General features: G+C 39.5%; 1 protein-coding gene and 2 long non-coding RNA genes across 4 annotated transcripts in view; all 3 read right to left on the bottom strand.

Annotated features, from left to right (window-relative positions):
- SYN2 (synapsin II) overlaps positions 1–553 on the bottom strand; it is a 153,457-nt gene extending 152,904 nt beyond the window's left edge. The window contains exon 1 of one of the 2 annotated variants that reach the window (XM_021409272.1): positions 57–553. In XM_021409272.1, the coding sequence (XP_021264947.1) occupies positions 57–424 (368 nt within the window). In that variant the 5' untranslated portion in view covers positions 425–553. The remainder of the gene's footprint in view (positions 1–56) is intronic. The other variant, XM_021409271.1, reaches the window with a different exon arrangement.
- Positions 1,643–5,563, bottom strand: LOC110405107. The gene is made up of 3 exons (XR_002442685.1): positions 5,524–5,563; positions 4,714–4,806; positions 1,643–1,924 (listed from the first exon to the last, which is right to left on the bottom strand). It is a non-coding gene; the product is annotated as an uncharacterized LOC110405107 (long non-coding RNA).
- Positions 11,307–16,309, bottom strand: LOC110404760. Its single transcript, XR_002442480.1, has 3 exons — positions 16,213–16,309; positions 13,638–13,712; positions 11,307–11,388 (listed from the first exon to the last, which is right to left on the bottom strand). It is a non-coding gene; the product is annotated as an uncharacterized LOC110404760 (long non-coding RNA).

Genomic DNA, 16,843 nt, shown 5'->3' with positions numbered 1-16,843 from the left:
GAGGGACGGGGAGGGGAGGGGAGGGGGAGCACGGGGCCGGGGGCGCGAGCACCTACCAGTCCGTGTGCGGCTCGTCGATGACCAGCAGCAGCTTGAACTTTCTGCCGGCGGCCGAGGAGGAGGCGGAGGTGGGGTCCACCAGCCCGGCCGAGGCCGCCGTCTGCTTCACGGCGTTGGACAGGGAGCTGAAGAAGCTGCTGCCCGCCGACTGCTGCTGCGGCGGCGGCTGCTGCTGGGGGGGAGCCGACTGCGGCGGCTGCCGACGCTCCGCGGCCGGGGAGCCCGAGGCGGGCGCCGAGGAGGCTGAGGGAGGCGGCGGCGGCGGCTGCTGCGGCTCCGGCCGCTGCAGGTCCGTCATGTAGCCATTGGGCAGGTTGGCGATGAAGCTGCTGTCCGAGAGCCTGCGCCGCAGAAAGTTCATCATCTGGCCGGGCGGGAGAAAGGCGAGGCTCTGGAGGGCGGCTGGAGGAGGGCTCGGAGCCGGGCGGGAGGGCGGCGGGCGCCGCAGCGGGCTCTGCGATCCGCAGCCGGGCTCGGTCGCCGCCTCACTGCCGGCCGGGGCGGGGAGGCGCTGCCTTCACCACAGCTGCTGCGGCTCGCGCGCCTCCGCCGCTCCCGCCCGCCTCTAGGGGGCAGCAGCGCGCGGCGCGCGTGCAGCGGCGGTGCGGAGCCGAGCAGAGGCCGGGGGGCACAGCAGAAACGCAGCGGAGCAGAGCGGAGCGGCTGCCCCACCGCGCCTTCTGCCGGCCTGGGTCCTCCCTGGCGCTGAGCCCGCCCGCGGCACCTGCTGTAGCTAAGCTAAAACCCTGCGGTAAAGCATCCTTCGGGCTATGCGAGCTGCCAGGTTCGGTCTGTCACCCGGTGCAGCAGCAGCGGGGAACTGCAACGGTCAGAGCGCGAGGCTGTGCGGTACTTGGCGTCAACTGCGTGTACGAATGTGGTTTTATTTATAGCCCCGGCAGTAAATGCCGTAATTCGTCAGCAAACAGCACAGGGCACGGCAGCAGAAGCGCTCTCCGAGCGGAGCTATTTGCAGTTGCGCTCCGCGCTCACCGCGCAGGGACGGACGCGCGCGCCGTGAGGAGGCGCGGGCAGCGCCGCGGGAACTGCAGCAGCTGGGAGCGCATCGCGGCGGGCTCAGCTCCGGGCGCGCTCCCTCCAGGCAGGAGCTAGGGCGGCAGGCAGGGGCTGAGCGGGCCCTTGGCTTCTCCTTGAGGGCTCTTAATTCCATTTTGCCTGAGTCTTCGGATAATCTGGGGATAATCGCTGGAAAGACATACTTCAGTGTTGCATACGCATCTATCTGAGATACAGAATTGCAGATCATTTTGCCATTGGTCTGTGTAACAGGTGCTCCAGTACTACACGTCCCTCAGTGCCACATCCCCAGGTTTCTTGAACACCTCCAGGGACGGTGACTCTGCCATCACCCCTGGCAGCCCGTTCCAGTGCCTGATCACTCCTTTGGAGAAAGAATTCTTCCTAATATCCACCCTGAACCTCCCCTGGTGCAACTTGGGGCCATTCCCTCTTGTCCTATTGCTCAACTGCGCCATACAGATCATCAATAAAGATAATAAGATATTAAGATGTTAATAATAAAGATTTTCTTTATTGAATCATTGAATTCAGAAGCGTTCACATTATCGAACAGCAAAATACAGTATCAGTGCTATGAAAAATATGTACATTTTAAATACCGTAGAAACTGGGGGAAAAGAACATTCATGCTGTTGGCCCACAGCACAGGTCACACATAGACACAGCTTTTTGCTGTGAGGTCACAAGTGCTTAAACAAGTGTGAAGAGCTGAGGCCACAAGTGCAGCTGGAGTGCTTCCATCCTTTCCCTAGCCAGTGGATTGTGCTTCCAGATCAGCTGCGGAGCTGTGCTTGGATCAGGAACAAGGGAGGGCTGGTGGGACCTGGAGAGAATAAACTGCTCTTTGTAGCATTAGGTTATCCAAAAACCTAGTTGTAAACACAATTACACAGCTAAATGACCTACAGCGCAGCACAGAAGCAAATCATTTGCAGATAGTGTAATATTGCACTTTGCTCTGGCAAATGCATGTTCATCATTTCTACTGGTATTACATGTTCACAGATGGTAAAATCACAAGACTGAGGGGCTGTTTGTTCCTCCTCACTTTAACAGCTGCAGCAACAATCCCTCCTACCTTCTCTTCTAAAAGGCTGGAGACCAAAGTGAAGAAAAACTCAAAAGAGTTTTTATGCAGTACCAACTGCTTTGCTGCCCTTTGAAGATAGTACTGAAAAAGTCTGATTCCATCAAAAATGATACTTACATATTTTTGAAATTGCTGTTCTAGATAGAAGAATGATTGTAGGAAAACTGTACCTTTTGGCCAGACTGCTTCCTATGCACCACCACAAGTGCTGATTACACTGACAACAAGCAGACAGTCTTGCAAAGCAAAATTAAGTGCAGCAGAATGAACTACAGTCCATTCCACTTTGCACATTAACAAAAGTATTAAGCAGGGCTCTACTGCAGGCCAAAAGCCTACCTTCAGTGTCAGCTGTACTCTTTTGTATGAAGGCAAGAAACGTGCAGCCAGTGAATGTGATAGGGAGCAATTTAAATGTCAGGATCCATTACTGTAAAATGGATTAACAAATGATTAAATATCAAGCAGTTAGGTTGCTCCCATCTGTGTGCTAGAAGATCTCTATCTTTGTTAACATATTTATGTGGAAAACTTTTGTTTTCTGATTGATGAAATCTGATTCTTATCTGTGGTACTTTCTTGTATATTCTCAATGCAGCAAAGTAATTGCTTTAGGATTATACAGGCTGATCTTAACTGTAATCATGGCCAACAGCCTCAGCTGTGGCTGCAGCAGGTGCTGGATGTTTGACTGAGCAGCAGAACACCATTCACACACCCTGTGCATTCCAGAGGTGTACGACTGGGCAGAACAGAAGGTATTTCCAACTTTACATATTCTGTTTATATTTACTTTGAACACACCACCTCTACTCTATTAGCATCTCCTCTGTAATTAGGATTTTTTTTTTCACTTCTTCCATTATGCTGACTACAATTTTAAAAATTTAGAATCATTCTCCAATCCTAGACTCCAGAGTTTTTTAAAACATCTGTTAGATTACTGCAATTCAAAGCAACCCTTAAGTACTGTAATGGCATTAGCAATCCAAAACTGCATTAAGGGAACTGGCAACTGAATGTGGCTAAAACCTTGAAGAACTTGGTCCCTGGTTCTAGGCCAGAACAAAACAAAGAACAGAGCTCTTCCTGTAGCTCTTACTATAAATGGAAAATTTTGTTCAAAGAGTATCAGTAGAATGACAGAGCGCTTGCTAAATATAATATTATGTAAAACACTGCCTGAAAGAACTAATAACAGCACTTTTTTGCCCAGCTCACTATTCATGATGCTTCAACACCTCACTACGCATTTGTGAGTTATTTCAACATTGATTACATCTCTTGAGAAGTGAGAATAATGAATCACAGGTATGTTGAGCGACAAAAATCATAAACTGGGTCAATATCAAAGCAGAGAGTACAATGGAAATTTTCAATCTTGTTTCCTAACACAGAAATCACAGTGCAAAAGAGATCAAATTACTGGGGTAAGTTGTGTCAACCAAGAATGAAGTGTCCAAACCAGTACACTTTATAATGACTTTTCACATGTTCACAGCATGTCATGTTCATTGACAAAAAAAATATTTTTGTAGGCTTGCATATTTACATTCAATGGACAAAAATTAGTCATCTTCTCAACCACCATGGTGTACATTATATAATGCATATAGCAATAGTAAATAGAAATGGGAAGAATCCAATGAGTTATTTTCTTTCAACTATGTGCTCATACATACTATGAGCCACATGGGCTTCTGCGCACCACATGGTTAGAACAAAAACATTCCATTATTTGTGTGAATTACGTTTCACATATATAAGTTAACGTCATGCTTCTAATTGCATTTATGTCCAGGTGTGCAGGTACAGCTCAGCCTGCAAGCAGGCAGAAGCTGGCTGCCCACACCAGCAGGGTGCAGGGCTGCTCACTGCCTGTGGTGCAAAGCCTGCAGTAGTTAAGCAATGCACACATTTCCTGACTGTGAGCCAGGTGAGGGCAGGAACAAAGACAGAACCAAGGGGAAAGAACATTGATAGCTGACAGTGTGACTGAGTTTGGAATAGTGGGCACTTAGGCCCATTTCCACAGTAAGTGCTGAACAATCTCTGTGCTGAAAATAAGGCAAACAAGGAATGTACTCCTCTAGACTGTAGCATATCTCTTGGCAATCCTTGCAGAGATGCAGGCTAGGAGTCTTGTTAAAAGCCTCATAATTTATTTAAACCAGTAGGTCATCAAAAATTGTCATACATATTCCACAGATATATGACAGATAATAGCTGTGACTGATAAAGAACATATGTATAAAGGAAACAGAAAATAAGGGCTGAAGTGTATGTTTACTATATGCCAAGGACATCATGCAATGCATAAAGGTGACATACAGTATAACGGATGTGCTGAATTTAAAATATTACTCAATTTAAAAACCTAAAATTTCAAATTCATTTCACCTGTGATGCATTTCTTACAAAACTGGTCCACCTGTATAATCTAATACTTGTATTATTTCTATCAAACATCTCCAGATTTCCAGTATGCAATTTTCCAAATGCATCGAGACAACTTCTCTCACCTGAGGTTTCTGACCTCCAGCAGTCCCATTTTCACTTAGTTTCATTAGACAGATTCACTGAATTCTCCCAGAACACCTGCTGCTATGATGTCCCTGAAGCAAAAACATGTCAGTTTTCTATTTCTGATCTTCCTTGTGTTTTGTTGTCCAAGGTGGCAGAAGTACAGCTAAGCCATATGAAGATATGACAAAAATAGGCACTCCAGGGAGGAACTGTTTAAGTCATTGCATTAGAAAGGACACAAAATCAGCTTCTATATTTCCAAAATCCTATATTTTGACTTAGAGCACAGAGCACAGATCTCTAGCAGAGAGAACAAATTAATCAAATTGTTTTTTTCTTTTTGTCAGGAGGTCATTTAAACACCGAAGTTTTTACTACCTAGTCCATGAGTGTCCAACCTTTTGGTTGCCTGGGATGCGCTGAGTGATAAGGAATTGTCTTGGGCTGCATATATGTACATTGTGCTGGAAGTAATGACTCATTTATTTCCGTGGAAATTACAACAGATACAATGGGCACAGTAACTGCTTGATGGAGCAAATTCTCAATTACAAAACACTGTTTTTCAACACAGTCACCACCATTAGCTATGCATTTTCGTCAGCAATGAACAAGAGCCTGCAGGCCGCACTTGTAAAGACCTGCACCAGTGGAGGTGACCCACAGTTGCTGTCACCACTGCTGAAACACACCACCCACCACCTCACTGTGTTCACATCCACTGTTTGGTCTCCATAAACATTCATAAGTGTTGATGAATGTCAGTGAGTGCCATTTTTTCTGGATAGAGGAATTCAATTCCACACCTTTGCTTCATATGCACTTCCACGTCAGACGCCATTTTGTCAGTTTGCCCCTCTGTCACACGGCAACAGAACGTCATGGAATACTGGTGGGAAGGTTCAACCACTACTGCCATCCCACCAACATCCACCTTTGACATCACGGGCCAACATAATAAAATAGAAGGCATTACCTTTGGAGCAGCCCTCATAAAATGTATATGTTAGGTATATTATATAAGTAACAAAATATTTTAATTAAAACATATAAAGAAGGGCAACAAAACCGTAAAACTAGTGGGAAATTTTACCTCGCTTTTGTGAAACTAATGCATTCAATGGCAGTGGCTTCAATTCTTAGTGAGTTCTCAAGGTATTTGTCAGAGATTTTTGATGAAATTTTATTTTTCCTGTGCTTCATCCTTGAAAATAGCATACGTACAGTGGTAACATGAGTAAGGCATGACTGTTATGCAAGGGGTATTTCTCTCTGGTCAGATAGGGCTTATAAAAATCTGGTAAAGAAACGTTCAATTTTTTGAGTTGAATATCTGATTGCAACTCCATACATTCCATTTGAAAATTTCCAGGTTACACTACTCTCAAATAAATTAATGTAAATTGAGGCATAAGAGCTCTCTTCTATTTATGTCAGCTTAGTAAATATTTACCTGGACAATTTCACATTTTATAAGCATACCAATTTAAACAGAGTTCTGCATTGGCAAGAAATACACTGCACACGTTGTTCTTAAATATCTCCAGGGATGGCAACTGGACCACTGCCCTGGGCAGCCCATTCCAATGTCTAGTCAACCTTTCCATGAAGAAACTCTTCCTAATATCCAGTCTAAACCTCTCCTGGTGCAGCTTGAGGCCATTTCCTCATGTTCTATTAGGCATAGGGTCATTTCAGTTATAAAGATATTGGTTTTGTTTCTCCGTGTAAGTGCTGAATTTATTATTTTCTGTAAATATCTTGCAATTTTCAGGCTTAAAGAATAATACAACAAAATTTATCATCTACTCAGCATCAGGAGGGACATGGTTTAGTGATGGAACTGGTAGTGTTAGGATGATGGCTGAAGCTGATCCTAGGGGCCTTTTCCAACCTAAATAACTCTATGATTCGAGCATTCAGAGAGAACTTGATGGCTGTAGCAGTATTTAAGGAGGCAATAAAAAGCAATCTCCTTTTCTCCCACGTCTGTCCCAGGAGAGCAGCCAGGAGAGCTCCAACAACACAAGCTTCTTCCTTCACCCATGACAATCCCAAAGAGAGGGCAGCAAGAACATGGGGGAAGGCGCTGTAATCTCCAAGGGGCTCAATGACTAAACTGACTTAACTTGTACTGATGTCAAAAAGAACATTTTGTCTCCTTGTCAGTACAAAAGCAAATGATCCCCTGGCAGTATTTCCTTGAACATGAAACCAAGCAGCATTCTTGGAAAAAAAATACTGCATAACACACTCACAACGCTCTGCAGTCCAGTAAATTCTATATAGAAAAACTAAGACATAATTTATATTTATTAGAGTCAGTACTTTTACCTTTGCAAACTTTGAACATGAATGAATTAGTAGGGCAGAAAAAAAGCTTTGTAGTCTCATGAGTAATGCTTACTGAGAAGAGGGATCTTAGCAAATTCTGTATAGAACATGAGGACAACCTGTAATAGAAAAAGACAGGTTACAATCTATATTATTGATAACTATAGAACAAATAAATGACTATGGAATAGACAGTCTATTAAAATAGTTTGTCTCACGATATTCCAAAATCTGAAGCTACAATACCAGTAGCAGTCTTATGTTCCATTTCCTAATAATAAATATATATACTCTGATTTTTTGGCTCACTATGTCCCATGTTTTAAGCATTTTATTTGTTTATGTTTTAATACATTGATACAAATACCGAGAAACATCAAGTGCTTTTTACTGTGTGATTGCTGAAGGGTCAAATACTGACAGCCTTACTCAGACTAAACTTCTATTAAGACTGAAAGCAATTTTTCAAATTTTTTAGTATTCAACCCACAGAAATCTAAATAATGTTTAAAGATAATTTACAGCAAAAATTGAACAATTGCATGAATTGACTGACAAATTAAATGTATATAAAGGGCATGTTTAATACATACATCTATTATAAATAAAGCATATACAAAATACAGTTTACTTGTATTTCTAGAGTGTATCAACAATGCAATATACCTATGTGGCCTGTCTTTCTTGTGCTTTCTATTCTTCTGATTTTGAAAGTATAGCCTTTATTATGCTACTGATCTCAGACAGAGGTAACTTTACATCTCAGTGAGAGATGTTTCCTCATACAATCTAGAAGACTGATTTAGAAACAATTAACCATCTGATTTTGTGTAATATATAACAACTTCAAATACTAAGGCACTTTTACTGTTCTTTGCAAACAAACTGTTTACAGCCTACATGTACAATGTTGGGATAATTCTATCAGGAAAACCTAGACATTTTTGAGTGTGGAGGAGAACCACCATTACAAGAAGAAACAAGTAATAGGACCTATGAGTAACAAACATAAGATATATATTCATGGTGACAGTAACACAGGAATTTGACAGAGTCAGAAGAATAAATATTTTTTTAAAGGACAGTATCTCAGTGCTGTACTTATGCTCTTGCACCTTACCACATAACATCATTTTATGTTGTTTGTTATCTAAAGAATAAAATTAAATAGGAATACTAAGGGAATGCTACATAAAAGGTAAAGAAGCAAAAAAAAAATGTTCTTCTGCTAAAAATGGAGCTGAAGGCTTGAATTATATTAGACACACATATGCATACCTACAGATTCACTGTGCTTACACAGGAATGTGATTTTTTTTTTGTCTTTAAAATCTAAAGATTTATCTTAAGCAGATAACACTCAAAATTCATATTAAAAAAATTGTCTTTCCAATAGGAATCTAAACAGTGTACGAAAAATCTCTGAAGATCAAAAAATCTGCCAACTAAATCAGACAAAGACAATATAATCAAGTAGAAAAAAACTGGGTTTTTTAATGCTTTTCTTCTGCAAGTTTTTTTTCTTTTAACCAGTTTATGGAGTGCAGAACAAGAATTTGGTACCATTATATGTATTTTAAATGATTGAATAGATAAAGTTTTAGGTCAGTTGCAATACAGTAGTGAAAAATAAGCCTAAGACTGGCTACCAATGAAAAAAGGTTAAAAACCCTGTAAATCACAATCCTAGATGAAACGTAGTAAATTAAAAGTTATGTGGCACTTACCTCCAATCTGCCCTTCACAATAAAATTGTAATTTTCTTTTTTTTTATGACTTATGAAGTGATTAAGATGAATGCACATTTAACTAATTAATTGGCTGCTTTAGTTACCACAAATTAATTCTGAATACCATGTATGTGAAAACCTGATAAGCCATTAACGTACAACATGGAAGATGAGCAAATAATTGAAAGAGTCAGAGCACATGAGCTAATGTAATTATGTTTTGTTACTGATTTTTTTTTTCTCAGAGATGAATTAACAGTGAATACTATGCAGAATGTGTAACATTCAAAAAGTACCTTTAATTCTACCATCATCAGTGAATGCAGATCTAGTCTATAAAGTAAAACGTGGAGACATCAGTTGCAATATCAAAGAATCATAGAATGGCCAAGGGGGGCAAGGTTGCCAACTACTAGATTAAGTACTAGATCAGGTTGCCCAAGGCCCCATCCAGCCCAGCCTTAAACACCTTCATGGTCAGAGCATCTACAACCTCACTGGGCAAACTGTTCCAGCACCTCAGCACCCTCTCAGTGAAAAACTTCCCCCTGATGTCCAATCTAGATCTTCTCTCCTCTAGCGTAAAATCATTTCCCCTTGTCCTATCACTATCTGCCTGTGTAAAAAGTTGATTTCCCTCATATTTATAAACTCCCTTTCAATATTGTAAGGCCGTAATGAGATCTCCCTGGAGCCTTCTCATCTCCAGACTGAAAAAGCCCAGCTCCTTCAGCCCACCTTCACAGGAGAGGTGCTCCAGTCCTTGGATCATTTTCATGGCCCTCCTCTGGACCCTCTCCAAAAGGTCAACCCCTTTCCTGTGTTGGGGGCCCCGGACCTGGACACAGTACTCCAGATGGGGCCTCATGAGGGCAGAGTAGAGAGGGACAATCACCTCCCTCTCCCTGCTGGCCACCCCTCTTCTAATGGTGCCCAGAATACCATTTGCTTTCTGCAAGAGCACACTGCTGGCTCATGTTAAGTTTTTCATCTACCAGAACCCCTAAGTCCTTCTCAGCAAGGCTACTCTCAAGGAGTTCTTTTCCCAGTCTGTGTATATATCTGGGATTACCTTGACTCAAGTGCAAAATCTTACACTTGCAGTAAGGTGGCCTATAGCAGACCCCAGTCACCATCTGTCCTTTATTGGTCCTGTTCCCAATCTTAACCCACAGGCTCTCATCCTGTTCCTGATTGTTTCTCAGAGGGAGCCAGAGAACAGTTTTAGCATTAGCTAAGGGAATTCAACATTGCAAAATCATGATGTAGTAAGTTCTGTATTGATTGAAACACTCTTTCATTGTTTACATAACAATGATTATGCCCTCTAATACTTTTATAGAATATATCACTATAAATATTTTGACTGTTTAAAGAATCATAGATGCTTCAGAACCCATGAATAATCAACTGGACTTAAAATGGATTCCTGAGTGCTTTCTAAAAGCAAACCTTTATGACGTTCGCAGCAGTACAAAATGCAAGTACCAACCCACCTACGTTTTTTGTACTGTCAAGAAGAATGGTGCATCACAGTGACAACGTTTATGTAATACTGTGAATTTAACTTTTGAAGTAATGGTTGTTGATACGCTCTAACTGCTATTAAAACTGTCATATCAATTTTTATATTTATCTGTTTCATTAAGAGTTATACTCCTTTCAGAGATCTCAAATGAGTGGGAAAAAAAAAACTCCTTTCCAGTAGGCTCTTTGAAATGAATGGAAATAAGAGAGGCTGGTGCAAGACAGAACAACAGATTTAGGTCTCGATCAGGATTTGAATGTCTTAACAAATAATGACTTTCTAACTTCTGATACTTAATAGCTCTTTCGCGATGCAGTTGCATTACACTAACAGAATGTTTTAATTGCTCTGGAGGTAACTGTGCTTTAAGTACAATTAAGAAATCATTCTTAGAATCACTCCCAGGTTATTTGAGAGATTGATTTTTTTCTCATTTATCTCTTGCTCTGTTTCAGTTCCATAATCTCTGACATTTGACACTCAGAGATGCTACAAGACTTAACAGCAACCAAAAGTTATGTAACAATCCTCTTTCCCATTCCTCATAGAAGTGCTCTGCTACAATAGTCTTATTTCTGTATTTTTCAGTGTGAAATAAAATCAATACAAAGCATGCAAATTAAGCTATATTGTTCTTGCTTACACAATATTTTTCCCCTTATCAGGGATAATATTGGAAGTTTTTTTTAGTAATATAATAAATTACGGAATTCCATAAACCTTATATAGCATGCAGTTACAGAATCAGCTCCCTTGACCTTGGCTCTATAAGACTTTAATGCCTTAAATTTAGATTTGAATAATAAGCATTTTGCAATGGTGTGAAAAACCTAACCTCCAACCCCTTAGCAGAACAATTACTACAGCTTGTGAGTGAAAATCAAACAGAGCATGGAAGAAGTGTGAAGTGTCATGAGGTGGGAAATTAAAACTCAGATAAGAATTCTTAGAGAAATACTTCCCTTAAAGCAAGATGTAAGGTCTTACTCAAAACACATGGAGCTTGACTCATTTCACTGATGTTACCTCTGATCTAGGAAGTGGGCATCACTCCAGGGGCATATCTCTTTCTGTGCCATCTATTATGACAAGGAGAGACACTCAAGTTATACTAATTTCTTTCCTCTAATAAATAAATAAATAATGTTGACAGCTGGCAGGACATTTTCCAAGAGAACATCACAGTATGGGCAATGCCTCTACCCACAACAGCTGTTTTGCAAGATAGCATAAAGGGGAACTCGTAGTGCTAACACAGGTGGGTTTTCCCCTAAGGCAGGAATCTTAGAATGATTCTTCATTGCACAACAGGATCACTTTTTCCAGCTATGAGAGCTGCAGGGGAGAATTTTTATTTCAATGCTTACCATTTTATTTGTAGAAAAATGTTTAATATTTGTCCTATTGGCACAGCAATTTTCATTTTCTGTCAAAAGACTAATTGTGCTTTTCATTAAGCTTCTTTTTCACATACCAAAATCCAGGCACAAGTATTAAATATAATGCAATGTACAGTAAAAGTCAGATGCTTACATTTTGCAAGAAATTTAGCTTTATCACAGAATTTGACAGATAATTGAAATCAGTTACCTAGTTTTATTTGTAATTAATATAAATTTTCTTTTGAAACTGGGAATCTTCACAGAAAATTCTGTATTTTGGTTCCATATACAGGGAAAAGATTTCAATTCAGCCAGAAAAGATAACAATTTAGATTAGCTGAGTCACTGTACTGCTGCAGCAGCCTTCTCTTAGGAGGAAGCAAATAAATTAGCTAGCCTCGTCCAAGAGATGAAGACATTACCAACAAGGGATATGGTTAAAAACAGAATCCAAAAAGTCGTGCATCACTAGTACCAAGGACACTCTTTATATCATTCTAAACATAAATAAAAACTGCATAATTAGAATTGATTAACAGGTGCGGATCAGTAAAGGGTAAGTCATAAAAAAAGACTAAACAGTGCACAGTGTAAGAGTTTCTGTCAGTGCTGTATTGATACAGAAACTGACTCTTAAAACCAGTGGCTCTATGACTCCAGGAATCCTTTACTAGGATGTTCTTTACAGTTCATTAATGAAACAGCATAGCACTGTCTTTTATCCAGTACTGAGTCTGACAGCTCACAAACAATTCTCAGTCCATAGAGGAAAAAAATAAAAGAAATGAAAATAGGATGATGAATTTGGTCTTGAGTTGTCTGTTTTGAGTGACAGTATCTTGCAGCACGCAGTGATTCTAAGGTTTCATGTATCACTATTACAGGAATAGCCATTCAGCTGTAGTATTAAAGTACTTTTTTTCTTGAGCAGCTGTTGTCTACGGTTTCTTCACATTTTTTAAACAGAAAATTGTATCTCTGACAACATATTGTCTTTTCACATGCATTTATATGGTCACATTACTATAGAACTGCTTCATTTTTAAGCATTTGAAATGATCTTTTGTGTATCAGCTGTAACATGTAGGGAATGCTTTGAATGCTCTGTAATACACAACACCTGCAATATCTCCCAGTCAAGTAGCTCTCTATTATAGTAAATGGATGACAAATGCACAAAAGGGCCTTTTAAACAGTGTTCACATTTTCAGAATTCTAGCAAATTTTCCCATGGTAAATTAGTAGGAGAAACAGATCTCGTGTCCTGAGTCATCCCTCAGGGAAGTGTTTTTCCTTCACTCATGACACTTAAAGCTGCATTCCCTTGAGTTCCAAAATGTTTTTGGGTATACACATCAAACAGCAGTGAAGAGAATAAAAATCCAAACCAACTTTCTAAAAGTGTTATGAAGGTTAAGCTGTGTAGGGCCCTTGGGGAGAAAGATAGCAAAATATAATAATTATTATATTTATTATTATTGTTTTCTTTGTGGACTGACATAGTGACAGACAGGCACCAAGCATGTGCACCATTCTGGATCAGCAACACATTGGTATCCTACTGCATATGCTCAGCAAATGAGCAGATACATTTCTACTCGTACTGTAATCAAAACTTTGCAAATATTTTTTGCACATTTTTTAAGGGAGGATGAAAATCACAAGAAAAAAGGAAAGTAATTTCAGTGTTACTGTCACTCTCAAAGGAAATTCAGTGTAATGGAGGGATCAGAGACGAGCTTGGTTCTCTTGCTCATTCTTTCACTGCTCTTTTATTCATCATCTGGATTTGTAGCCACATGGGAAAATTAAGCTAGTGATTTTAAGGTTTGAGACAAAATACGATAGTATTCCTTTTGTAACAAAATTGATGGTACAGATTGGATTCCATGTTATTTTGAGATGTTAGTGAAAAATGTTAACTGTGAGATGGAATGCAGGCATACCTTACTGATCCGCTAGAGTCCAGGCTTTCCTTCATTCACAGAAAGCTCTGCAAGGTGACAAGATGATGGAGAATTCTGCAAGACATTAATGTAATAAAAAAAGATGCTGATAGCTGTGCTTTAATTTTCAGAAAATCAGAATCAAGTACTTCTAAGAATACTTCCATAGACATTATTCAGACAAGCTCCGGTACTTTCCCTGTTTGCATCAATAATGTTTCAGTTTTGATGGTGTGTATATGGATAGGTCTTTACTCATGTTGCTGCAGTCAGCTGGTTTGAGCTTTTCACGGCTGATAAATGCTGTGTCCAACATAACTGCATTAATGCTTAGGTTTTCAGTCACCTCCTCTGTATGTTTCTCCAGACATGAGTACCGTTTTACCAAGCAACTAACCTATTATAGCAGAAAGGATAATATATCCAGTATATCTACAAAAACTTAGTAGAGTATCCAGAAATATCAGAAATATCCACTGAAATTCCAAACAACCTGATAGCTTAGCTTATTAAAAAGACAGTTTTGTTCGCACCACGTTCTGTGATTAGCTGTTTTTGTTCAAACATGGAAATAGGAGGATCATACTGAAATTTTGCATTTGTTGTTGAAACAGTGATAGAAAGTAAATAGTAAACATTGATCTTATTGTTACAATTCACAAATGAAGAGACAAATTAGCAGTCAACACAGTGCTCAGCTCTAATTGTGGATTATTCCACACGGCTGCTTTCCAGCCAAATTTCACCAGGTGCCATTCGCTTTCCACTGTCTTTATTTTCTGATCCATAGCTACTGTATTTCTAGGACAAAGTGATTAGTGGAGAAAGTGAAGACAAAGTTCTAACAAGCAAAACTGTTGGCTCATACAATATGAGTTTTGATAATAAACAGAAAATATAGAGAGATTTTATTATCAAATTGATAGTCCAAAATCTCAATTCCAAAAAAAAATGAAAGTAAATTTAAGTAAATATATTAACAAGAAATACATAAAGGTTTTTACAAATAACTACATCTGATATGAATTACAAATAATTCATATCATAAATAATTACTGATAATTGATTATCCAAATGTCTCTTCCCCTGTCAGTGTTGAAGAGGCATTTGGATAACGTCCACAATAATATGCTTAAACTTTTTGTTAGCACTGCAGTGGTCAAGCAGTTGGACTTGATGATCTTTGAAAGTCTCTTCCAACTGAGGTATCCTATCCTATCTATAAGATTTTACAGTTTTAAAACACCTCAAAGTTGATCTCCACAGCCTTGTTTCCCCAGTGTACCTGTAACAACCATATCCACAAGGTAGTGATGGCAGTGGTTCAGCGGCTGTGGAGAAAACAGCTTTTCATTCAGGATCTTACTGACAGTTAGGGCAAAACTGATTTACAAAAAAAACTACCACACCCCCCGTCTCCCTACCTACTTTAAACAGATGACTAAAATTTTTAGGTATAAAATGCATATTTATCAGGAAAGAATACTCAAGATTAGAGAATCAATGACAGATAGGCTAGAAATAAGTAGACTACATTTTAAGCCTTTATTTTGATATTGTATTTCCCAATTGGTGGGGTATGTTAACATTCTGTTTAGGTCCACTCTGTGGGCTCAATAGGTGAAGAGAAGCAGTGCTCTATAAAGGAGAGAGGATAAAAGAATATAACTGCAGGAGTCCAGGAACAGGCAGAAGAGAGTAGGAATCCCCACTGGAGGGGGGAGAACCAGGGTAGATGGAAAAACACTACCGAGCAGCGATGGTGGTGTAAACTGAGATTGGTTCATGAAGATTTGGGAATTACTGCTTTTGTGCATGTGTGGATGCATATTCTCCTCTGTTGGTTTCTGAACAGACCCATGTGTTATTATAAAGGGTGATCTGCATAATTTGGAGAAAGGGTATTATCAGGCATCTTAGCTTTGTTCAAAAAAGTAAAATCCTAACAAAACAAACAAGCAAGATGATGCCCCTCTTTCCAGAAGTGCTCTGCCTCTTAGGTAGTAACAGACCACTTCTTAGTGACTGCCTGTGACCCAGAAGAAACACTTTGCAGTTTGAATTTAAAACGTTGGATTTCACTTCTAAATTTGTAGCTCATGCTGATAAAAATGTACTTTTCATTAACTGAGCTGACACATACATTGCCAAGAGAGCCTTCTTTCCATGTTTTACCAAATTTCCAGTTTATTCCTACAGACAATGGTATAATCTCTCTGAATACCTACAGAGATACTCTACGAAACATATAAGGATACTGTTTATTCAGTTCCTTTAAAAAAAATAAGCATTAAAAAGCTAGAAGAATAGAACTGGAATAGGTCAAGTGTTGCTGAATTAAAAGACTACTTTAAAGGAGATAAAGATGGAAAAAACTTCAACATTTTCTTCAGCATTTGCTGAAGGCAAAGGGTTCACAAATCCTACTTACTCCATTCTCTCTAGACTGATTCTGTCCTTGCTTGGACTAAAAAATAAACTCCCTGAGCTTCAGTATACTTTCACAGCTGTTCAATGACTAAAACGAGAAACATTAATAAAGTTAATAGAAGCTTTCATTTAGCCATCATTTTACCTTGTTCCAGGTTAACTTCTTAAGTTAACGAACGTGGAAAGGTGATTCACAGAAAAAGCTGCAGTCCTTCATTCACAGTTAAACCAATCTTGTCGCCTGCACATCTTGTGCAAGGAGATGCCATTTGCAAAAAAAAAAAAAAAAAAAAAAGCACAATATTGAAAAGTTTGCTTTTTTTTTTTTTCCTGACCATTTCATTGCTACTAACTTGTTAAACAGGCTAATTTACTGGATTTGAACTGAGATCTTCACAAGTCTCCCCAGTCACAGAGTTTAACAGAGTTTAATTCACGGAAGAAATTCATTAAAACCTGCTTCAATGTGCTTCATTAAAATAAAAGCATGAGTGGATCCTATAGCAATAGTTCCAGAAGAATTAAAAAGGATTTAAGAGATAATGAAATAAAATGTGCTTGGTAGAAACATGCAGACTGACAGAACATCATTAGGCCAGCCGCAGTGGTTTAGTGGCAGTTAATGAAAAAAATACAGATACCTCAGCTTAATCTTACTGTAATTAAGCTGTATTTAATGAAAATGAATACCTGCAGAACAGCAGCATGTCCTGAGAAATGGATTTAACTTAATTGGGTGTTGATGAATAAATGTATTTGAAAACAGAATATTTCTG

The sequence above is a fragment of the Numida meleagris genome, chromosome 11, assembly GCF_002078875.1.
Source record: "Numida meleagris isolate 19003 breed g44 Domestic line chromosome 11, NumMel1.0, whole genome shotgun sequence".
Taxonomy (NCBI): Eukaryota; Metazoa; Chordata; class Aves; order Galliformes; family Numididae; genus Numida; species Numida meleagris.
Note: the sequence above shows the minus strand (reverse complement) of the source record. Positions and strands in the feature narration are given on the sequence as shown.